At 39.9% G+C, this 10,778-nt stretch overlaps 1 protein-coding gene across 4 annotated transcripts in view; it reads left to right on the top strand.

The window, feature by feature from the left end:
* EGLN1 (egl-9 family hypoxia inducible factor 1) overlaps positions 1-10,778 on the top strand; it is a 57,086-nt gene that overhangs the window by 40,054 nt on the left and 6,254 nt on the right. For 2 of the 4 annotated variants that reach the window (XM_004310255.4, XM_073793669.1), the window contains exons 2-3: positions 5,583-5,702; positions 10,637-10,773. In XM_004310255.4, coding sequence (XP_004310303.2) covers positions 5,583-5,702; positions 10,637-10,773 — 257 coding nt within the window. Of the gene's footprint in view, positions 1-29; positions 233-5,582; positions 5,706-10,636; positions 10,774-10,778 lie in introns of those variants that run through there. The other 2 variants (XR_012326679.1, XM_019941585.3) reach the window with 2 other exon arrangements.

Raw genomic sequence — 10,778 nt, forward strand, 5'->3', positions numbered from 1 at the left:
AATGTCTAGACTCTTCCACTGTCTTCCAGCCCAACCCTTATAGGAGTGTGAGGTCGTGTCTGCTGCTCCTCAGAAAGGACAGAAGGATGACCAGGGAGTACCGCTCCAATCCCCAACAACTCTCTAGGGATAGAGATACTTCAGTTTTTCTTCGTCGACTTTAATGCCTTTCCTTATCCTTAGGACCAGTACATACGGTGTAAATCTCTTGGAACAGTTTTACCCTTCATAGGTGTGTCTTACTCCCTGTGGGCTGCTATAACAAAATACCACAGACTGGGTAGCTTATTAACACAGAAATGTATTGCTCACAGCCCTAGGGGCTGGAAAGTCCGAAATCAAGGCGACCATGCGGGTCACTGTCTGGTGAGGGCCCTTTACTGGTTCGTAGCCAGCGACTTCTGGTTGTGTCCTCACATGGTGGAAGGGGCAGGGTTACCTCCAGAGCCCCTTTGTAAGAGCACTGTTGCATTCATGAGGGCTTCCCCTTTGTGACCTCAGCACCTCCCAAAGGTCCCACCTCCTAAGTCTTTGGGGGTTAGAATTTCAACATGTGAATTTAGGAAGGGACACAAACATTCAGACCATAGCAGTGTGCATTATCTTACAATAATCTTTCATATAAATCCCAGAATACGGAAGCTGCCTTCTTAAAAGCTTTTGCTGTGGCCATCCCCACCCAAGGACCACAGTGGCTCACTGCTGCTGACCTTTCCTGTCCTTCTTCCTTTGCTGAATTTTCAAAATTTCATCCTATTTTTACCAAATTAACTTTACTACTTAAGTAATTAAGTGACAGAGCAGACCGTTATAAAAACACCCCACTGTCCCCTCAGCTGTTTCCTGTATTTGTCATGCTTATACTGTTTGCTTTTTATCCCTTCACCTTTCCAAATCACATCTGTCCTTTAAAGATAAGCTGGGGTCATGTGTAGCTCAGAGCCTTGTCCCTTTATTTTATCCCACATGAATAATTCCTTTTTTTCAGAATTATTTTCCTGTTTATTATTTGCACTACTCAGTTTTATCAGTTGATTTGTAAGTGCCCGGTGTTTTCTTTCTTTCCAGTTGCCTGGTGTTTTCTTTCTTTCCAGTTAAGTCCTTTCAGACAGATATCACACTGACCCTTTTTGTAGTGTGATATGGTAGGTATTCCATAAATATTTTTTAATACTGCTAATGACTTCTAGACTAATAACATGCTCAAGCAGGTGAAATCAGGTGTCGAATGAGTTGTTATTAGTTGCTTTGTCAAGAGATTAAGAGAAAATAAATTGAATTTATTATAAGTATTGTGAATAAGAATCTGCATATTAAAAACAAACAAAACAAGAACAGCACTATCAAGAGTCTTTTTTACACAAATACATGTAAAATATGCCAGGAAGGGGCTTCCCTGGTGGCACAGTGGTTAAGAATCTGCCTGCCAGTGCAGGGGACACAGGTTCGATCCCTGGTCCGGGAAGATCCCACATGCTGTGGAGCATCTAACCCCGAGTGCCACAACTACTGAGCCTGCGCTCTAGAGCCCACGAGCCACAGCTACTGAAGCTCACGCGCCTAGAGCCTGTGCTCCGCCACAAGAGAAGCCACCGCAGTGAGAAGCCCAGGCATCACAGCGAAGACCCAACACAGCCAAAAATGAATAAATAAATTTTTTAAAAAATTAAAAAAAATATATATATACACCAGGAAAACAAAATTACCAGTTAAGACGTAAAGTGTAAATATTTTTTCAAACCTGGAAGCACTATGTTACATTTAAGGAACTTTAAATTTTGATAATCCAAACCATAGCTAAGGATAACTTTATTTAAATATGAATACTTATTTTAAATATAACAGCTTCCAGATTTCATGAGACGTTATAGAAATACCTTTTTATGTTTTCTAGAATCCAAGTGGGGAGGAGTTTCAGGACACACATGAATTGCTAAGTGCAGTTTCACTGTGTCATTTTTAGGCCACACAGATACTTGAATGAATTTATGATCCTTCCAAATCTTTGCATGTTTCCTACAAAATTTATCTTTCCCCAGAACCTCTAGGAGTGTGGCTCTTTCGGGTCTCAGGTTTTCCGTGACGATCTGCTCTTTCTGGGTATGCTTGGCTCTCCCTTTTCCTCTTAGAGTCTCTAGTTATAGGCACGGAAGGGCTCGTCTGTGCTCTGGGGTCAGGGTCGCCTTGCTTCCTTCTCCTTTACACATCACTCTTATTTTATAGCCAGCCGCAGTTAGCTGTAATTATTGATAGGCCGTCTAGTTCGCTGGGTTACGCTGGTGTTTTGCATTTTATCCTTTTACAGTTGTCCTAATGTACTGCTGCCTTTCCTGCGGCTGGTATTGACAGGTCAAGCTGGCAGATAAAATGCAGGCCCTGTGTATCACTGATCCCCTTCTCCTTCCTTCCTTTCTCTACATTTGGTAGCGTCCCTGCCACCAGAGCAGAGCTAAAGGGATCTAGGGGACAGCAGGCCAGGCTAAAGTGGTAATGGCACCTCAGATAATACACTTAGGTGGGCGTGAGTGAGCTATATCAGGGATTACAGAATTTAATTAATACAATTGTTTAAAGCTTTTATTGCATCTTTTATTTTTTCCAAAAGTCTCACTTGGAATTCAAAGGACACAGATAAATGCTGCCCCTAGTTGAAGGCTGGGGCAAGACCAAACAAATGTTTGGCCTCTTCTCATTTCACTGGACCCCCCGCCACAGGTGGCCACCCTCAGGTACCTCCAGTAACCCTAAGGAAAGCGGAGTAGAAGTGACTGACACAAACAGGTGCCATCTTGAGGCATAATCCTGGTGTCTTCAATCCTGTTCTACTCTGGGATGTCTGGCTCATCGTGACTGTTGCTGAGAAACTCCTTTCCTACCCTGTGCATGTTACTAAAACCACTCTTTCACCTAGTGTTTCCATCTTGGTAAATAGTTAGCTCCATTCGTTCAGTTACACAGGCTGAAACGAAACCTGCAGTCATCCTTGTCTCTTCCCTACTCTCCGCTTCCGGTCCCTGAGCACACCATGTTGCTTTTCTGCCTTCAGAATACATCCCACCTTGCCACGCTGGTCAGCCTCTTTTTTGTTTTTCTCCTAGAAACAAACTGCAGTAGCCAATTAGCAGTCTTCTTTTTTCACTCTCCACCCCCAGTCCCCCAACACACACACCACAGTCTAGTACAGTGGTCAGTTACACGGGTTCTTAAACCAGACTGCCTGCATTCATACCTGGGTCAGCTGTCTATGTCATTAAGAACGTGAATTAACCTTTCTGGGCCTCAGTTTCCTTAACAGGTAAATGACGAGGAGGAGGACGGTACTAGTTACCTCATACAGTTGTGTCAGATAAGTTATTGTATGGAAATTACTTAGAGTAGCGCTTGGCAAATAGTAAACATCCAGTGAATGTTAGGTAGTGGGTGACACTGAGGGTATTGCAGTTGTTATTTTTTATTCATACAGAGTCTAAACTGACCGCCTTCAGACATGAATCAGATGTGTCCTCCATCGGCCTCCTGTCACTTTTAGAGCAGTATCCAGAGTCCTCACCATGGCCTGCAGGACCCCCTCCGACCATCCTCTGCCCTCGCTCCTTTTCCTGCAGCTGTCCTGCTGCTGCCCTCCGCCTGCCACGCCACTGCTGCCTCCGTGCCCGTGGGCCCTCTGCCGGACGTGCTCACCCCGCACACGGACACGCGACTCGCCACTCCCTTCCTTTCATCTCTGCTCAGTGATAGATCCTCAGAGCGGTCAGAGTATCGTTCTGTCATTTTCTGTATCCTTCAACTTAACACATTATTGACCGGAGATGTATTAACACCACAGACGTTAGTTTCTGCGAAAATCCCCCAGTCAATAATGTGTTATCTTTTCATAAGATATGAAGAAAATCATCGCTACCTAACATCACGTTATATATCTGTTTGTTGATTATTTACCCCACTATGCTGAGTTCCATAACAAATGAAAGCAAGAGACTTCGTTCATCATTTTAGCCCCAGGCCCTTTCATGTACATAGTAGGTGCTCAAGAGGTGTTTGTAAATGGAGGGATGGGGTGGGGTGGGGTGGGGTGGGGTGGACGATCGAAGAAAGATTTTCCCATTTGTTCTTACCCGAGAAATGCTGAGGTTACAAACCAGATAGTTGGAGGGAGGCCTGAGTAAACTTTCTCGAGATGAAAACTCCTTAGGGAAGAGTTCAGGTTGATTTTTCTTTTCTTTTCTTTTCTTTTTCCTTTTTTGTTGATAAGAATGTATCAAGTAATTTACCATAATTGTCTCAATTAATCATATATGGATTAGTTGCATTATTAAATTAGTACCTTTTTATAGTTAATGTTCAAGGTCTGCTACATATGCCTTTCCTTTGCAGCTAATGACAAGGAAATTGGGTTTATCTTTTATTGAGCATTATTAAATGCAAGAAACATGTCATTCTCCCTCTTATTACAACCTCAGGTCACAAGAAGAGGGATTTAAAGTCTGTCTAGTATTACGAAAAATAGAGACATAAGTAATCTTCACCAAAAATTCTTCTTCTGATAAAGAGCAGTAGGTCCAGGTGTCTATGAAAATGTGATTTTTTTTTTTTTTAAGCATTCATGTTTAAAATGCTTTCTAGTACCTCAGAGATAGAACAGAGTTATTTGTTCACTTAGGAATTTTAAAAATTAGCATTTGCCATTTATCTTAAATAATGATGTAATTTAATTACTGTTTGATGACTATACTAATTCATTGACATTAATACTTATCCATTAACTTTAACACGTGGAGAAATTAGAGAAATAAAGAATTTCAAGAATAACTGGTAATCTTGAGCATCTTTGTTTTTGCTTTCTTCATAATTCCTGAGATTTAAAAAAAATTACCCTTACTAATTTCACTTCATTATAATGTACTACATTTCTAGGACATGCAAGTTATTTGGTGCTTTTTATTTTGGGCCTCTCTTACGCCTTCATACTTAAACGCAACAGTCTTCTGAACTACATCTTGTTATAATCTGAGTGGAAAAATGACTTTCTGATTTGAAGAGGGGTTCGTCACATGCTAATTTGTCATTTAGCCTTTTTTAAAAAATCACTGACATTAAATGAGTTAGTGTTTGGAGTTGATCTTCTAAATTGTGTCTATCCAAATTGGTACCACTCAGAGATGGTATCAGAGGACGTGTGTGAGTGTCGGACGGTAACGCAGGTGCTCTGTGGCGAGCTCGGGGAGGGTGGCCATCTCCCGTGGAGCAGGACAAAGCCCACCTGATCTTGGTTATCGGCATGAGTGACGATCACGAAAGAGGTCCTGCAGGCTTTCCCATCCTTCCACATCAGCTTTTCCCATCGCTGTGAGGCAGAATTCACCGCACTTTGCATTGTTCACCAGCCTACCCTGTGTTTTTTCTTAATGTCAACATAGAAGATTTTTACCTCTTCTATTTACAAACATGATTTTTATTAGAGAAAGAATTTAAGCGTAAGTCAGAGTAGCCAAAAATCAGAGATCTTTGCTGTAAGCTGTTTTCCCTTTTTATTCATATGTGGACTTTAAAATTTATTATTATTATTATTATTATTATTACAGGCCATGGTTGCTTGTTATCCAGGCAACGGAACGGGTTATGTACGTCATGTCGATAATCCAAATGGAGATGGAAGATGTGTGACATGTATATATTATCTTAATAAAGACTGGGATGCCAAGGTATGCCACCTCATTGAGCATTTTTTTTTTCTTACAGGTATTTTTTCCTCACAAGTAGTGTTAAGATTCATACTCCTCATAGGTGAGACTGTCTTTAAAACGTGGCACAGTTAAACATTCCTCCTTAGGTATGTTTCACTCAGGTATTAGGAGTGGGTCTTTGTTAACATGAAACAGATCCTCATAGAGCTCAAAAAGTAGATTCCCTTATTTCGGATGTTGAAACATTCATATCCAAAATTTAACTTTAACAAAAGTATCTTTTATTAAAATAATATCCCTTCTAGTAGTTTTTATAAAAACACTTCTGAGAGTGTTTGTTTTATCATGACTTTTGCAGGAGATTATGTATTATGATTATGAAGTTATTTGCTCTTTAGCGCCTGCATTTCGTGCTTTGCATTGTTGCAGAGGTGGTGTCTGGCACTGGGCTATGGGATATAGGAGGCAGGATTTCTTTGTCCCCGGATTATGAAAAGCTAGTTTATCGGTACTGAAAAATCCTGTAAAACCAGTTAGAATGTGCAGCGTATCCAATTTCTCGTGTTGCAAATATTTATTCCCTTAACATCAGCCTGAGTTTCACTTAAGTTTAAATGATTTAAACTTTAGAAGTGTGTCATGTATTATTGCACTGGAGGTTGTATAAACTAATTTTTGGTTGATTTTTGTAAAAAATCTCTTTTTACTTACATGTAATGAAGCAAAATATTTAAATAGAAAAGTGAACATAATGTATAGCCCAGTGGATTTTCAGAGAGTGAACACACTTGTGTAGCTAAGGTAATTTTTAAAAAATCAAATAACCTTTAAAACACCTTCTTCCACCACATGCATACGCACATAAATGGAAATCATGAGGTCTTAAATGTACAAAAACTTAGTCCTGTTCTAAAAGCAAATCCTAAAACTTAGAGTATGCTCACGGTGATCCAGTCATCTTTCCATATCATATACTGATTTAAAGAATTTCCTCTGTCCTTGATACTCTATGTAGAAAACCCTAAAGATTCCACACAGAAACTGTTAGAACTGATAAATGAATTCAGCAAGGTAGCAGGATACAAGATTAATATACAGAAATCTGTTGCATTTCTTTACACTAACAATGAAATACCAGAAAGAGAAAGTAAAAAAATTCTGTTTAAAATCACATCATAAAAAGAATATATCTAGGAATAAATCTAACCAAGGAGGTGAAGGACTTATATGCTGAGAACTATAAGACACTGATAAAGGAAATCAAAGGTGATGCAAGGAAAAGGGAAGATATTCCATGCTTTTGGATTGGAAGAATTAATATAGTTAAAATATGGCCATATAACCCAAAGCAGTCTACAGATTTAATGAAATCCCCATCAGATTAGCCATGACATTTTTCACATAACTAGAACAGATCATCCTAAAATTCATATAGAATCACAAAAAAAACAGAATTGCCAAAGTGATCCTGAGGAAAAAGAACAAAGCTGGAGGCACAGCCCTCCCGGGCTTCAGACTATACTCCAAAGCTACAGTACTCAAAAGAGTGTGGTGTTGGCACAGAAACAGACATATGGATCGGTGAAGCAGAATAGAGAGCCCAGAAACAAACCCACACACCTACGGTCAGTTAATCTTTGACAGAGCAGGCAAGAATATACAGTGGAGAAAAGACGGTCTCTTCAGCACGTGGTGCTGGGAAAGTTGGACAGCCACATGTAAATCAGTGAAGTTAGAACACACCTTCACACCATGCACAAAAATAGACTCAAAATGGCTTAAAGACTTAAATATAAGACATGACAGCATAAAACTCCAAGAAGAGAACGCAGGCAAAACATCCTCTGACATAAATCGTACCAATGTTTTTCTTAGGTCAGTCTCCCAAGGCAATAGAAACAAAAGCAAAAATAAACAAATGGAACCTAATCAAACTTATAAGCTTTTGCACAGCAAGGGAAACCATAAACAAAAAGAAAAGACAGCCTATGCGCTGGGAGAAAATATTTGCAAACAGTGCGACCGACAAAAGCTTAATTTCCAGAATATACAAATAGCTCATATAATTCAATAACAAAACAAACAAACAACCCAGTCAGAAAATGGCAGAAGAACTAAGTAGACATTTCTCCAAAGAAGACATGCAGATGGCCAACAGACACAGGAAAAGATGCTCAACATTACTAATTATCAGAGAAATGCAAATCAAAAGTACAATGAGGTAACACCTCACAGAACGGTCAGAATGGCCATCATCAAAAAGTCTACAAATAATAAATGCTGGAGAGGGTGTGGAGAAAAGGGAACCCTCTTGCACTGTTGGTGGGAACGTAAATTGGTGCAGCCACTATGGAGAACAGTATGGAGGTTCCTTAAAAAATTAAAAAGAGTTACCATATGATCCAGCAATCCCACTCCTGGGCATGTATCTGGAAAAGACAAAAGCTCTAATTCAAAAAGAGACATGCACCCCAGTGTTCATAGCGGCACTACTTACAATAGCCAAGGCATGGAAGCAACCTAAGGGTCTATCGACAGAGGAATGGATAAAGAAGATGCAGTACATATATACAATGGAATACTACTCAGGTACAACAAAGAACAAAATAATGCCATTTGCAGCAACATGGATGGACTTAGAGATTATCATGCTAAGTGAAGTAAGTCAGACAGAGAAAGACAAATATTATATGATATCACTTATATGTAGAATCTGAAAAATATTACAAATGAACTTATTTACAAAATAGAAACAGACTCAGACATAGAAAACAAACTTATGGTTACCAGAGGGGAAAGTGGGGAGGGATAAATTGGGAGTATGGGATTAACAGACGCACACCGCTATATCTAGAATCGGGAAACAAGGATTTACTGTATAGCACAGGGAACCGCATCCAGTATCTTGTAATAAACTATAATCGACAAGAATTTTTAAGAAAGAATAATATAGATATGCACACATATGTGTATAACCGAATCACTCTGCTGTACATCTAAAACTAACACAATATTGTAAATCAACTATACCTCAATAAAATGAATAAAGTTTAGAATTAAAAAGAGCAAGTAACAAAACAAATGCAAGAATAGAAAGTATTATAGAAGTGTGACAAGTAGTTAAAAGTAAAAAATGTTACTTTTCTGGGGAAAAAAAAAGAATTTCCTCTGTCCTACTCCAAGTTCAAAGTAGAGGTAAGTTTTACTGCTAAGTATATTTTGAGGCATTATGTCAACAAACATGGTTTTTTGTTATAGCTTTTAAAGTTTGAAATAGAGACATAAAATTGGTAATTCACCTTGAGCCCAACGCACAAAACAAATTGCTATAAATTTGGTTAGAATTAAAATTTTTTTCCCGATTTTGTGAATATCTAGAAAACTATGAATATGTTTGATCAACTCTTAAATTTTACATTTTGTTAGAATCTAGGTTCTTTCTAGGCTGATCTTTTAATTTTTATGTGACCTGTCCAAGGTCATTAATACGTTGTTTTTAAATTAGCATATAAGCAGAAAAAAATCTTCAGTATTTTTATATGTAAAACTGAAAACTTTCACTGCAAGATTGCACTGAATATGTACACTGTGGCAGAAGTTATTCTGGGTGCTGGAAACAGCAGAAATAGAACTATCCCTCCTAGAGCTTGGGCTGGAGTGGAGGGTACAGATCAGTAGACGGACGATTACAGTTGGCGCTGCCAAGTGCAGGACAGATTGCTGTGGGAACACGTGGGAGCCCGCCTAATTCAGGGATCAGGGAACGTTTCCCAGAGGAAGACTGGTAGCTTCAACTACGTGTTTCTGAACATTTTCAGCAGATGGCCTGTGCTATTCCCGGCGACTCCGGTGAAAGGGCGGAGGGCAGGGGGAGAGAAAAGAGGCATGTTCTCGGTCACAGTCTAGAGCTCCTTTAAAAGATGTCTGCACGAGTGCTTTGGCAGTCGCTCGGAACAACGCTGGAACCTGAGGAAGGAAGGCAAGGGAACCGGGTAGCCTGAATCTACCTTACTTGACAGTGAGCCTGTAAACAGCTTCTCTGGCTGTAGTGGAACCGAGGAATAGGCTCCGCCTCCATGGTGTCTTGATCAAGTATCAATGTGCCTTTCAGTTGAAGAGTCTACCTGTTAGGAGTTGAGTTTTCCAAGGGTGAAGAGCTACTCACTTGGGTCGGGTTTACCTCGCTTTACTGCCCCCCCACCCAGATTATAATTACCACAAGGACCACATCTGTCTGAATTATTTCCTACTCTGCTCCCAGGGCCCAGAACAGGGCCCAGAACAATAGACATCCAGTCAGTATTGGAATGAATAGGTAAGTCCATCTGGTCCAAACAGAGAAGGGTATTTGCTGGGGTAAATAGTAATGATCCTTTGTGAGGGGAGTCCAGTTGTATAGGCAGGGAGTCATCCCTGTGTCAGGCCCAGTCTGGGGAGGGAGAGCTACAGTTTCTAATAATGACTGCAGCGCTGATGATAAATGACACTTTCTACTGATTTAGTGAGTTCCTTAAATAAGAGGCATTAGATTTGGCAAGGGCAAAGAACTAGTTCTTTGACATACTTAACCATTTGTAGTAATTTAGTCAACATGACTAGATACGGATACATTTTTAAGAGTAGGTTAAGCAGATCATCACCATACATAAATAAGAAATGCTTACTACTCTTCCAGGCTTTCAAGTGTCATTTTAAGACTTTTGAGTTCAGATAATATACATCTGTCTCATCAAGTATTTACAAAATTCTCTAAAAGAAGGAACGAATGTTTCCTTGTATTGATTGGTGCATGTACTTGAAATCTCAGCTCACCTTCCCACCTCGTTAACCGAGATATGTTTGTGAATAATTGATTTAAGACTTCGGATATCCTGAATTGGTCTTTTCCCCCCTAAATTTAATTTTGTAGCATTCTTGGTCACTCACGCTTACATATTTGGCCCTTTTCCTAGGTAAGTGGAGGTATACTTCGAATTTTCCCGGAAGGCAAGGCCCAGTTTGCCGACATTGAACCCAGGTTTGATAGACTGCTGTTTTTCTGGTCCGACCGTCGCAACCCTCATGAAGTGCAGCCAGCATACGCTACAAGGTAGT

This window comes from Tursiops truncatus, chromosome 16, assembly GCF_011762595.2.
Source record: "Tursiops truncatus isolate mTurTru1 chromosome 16, mTurTru1.mat.Y, whole genome shotgun sequence".
NCBI lineage: Eukaryota > Metazoa > Chordata > Mammalia > Artiodactyla > Delphinidae > Tursiops > Tursiops truncatus.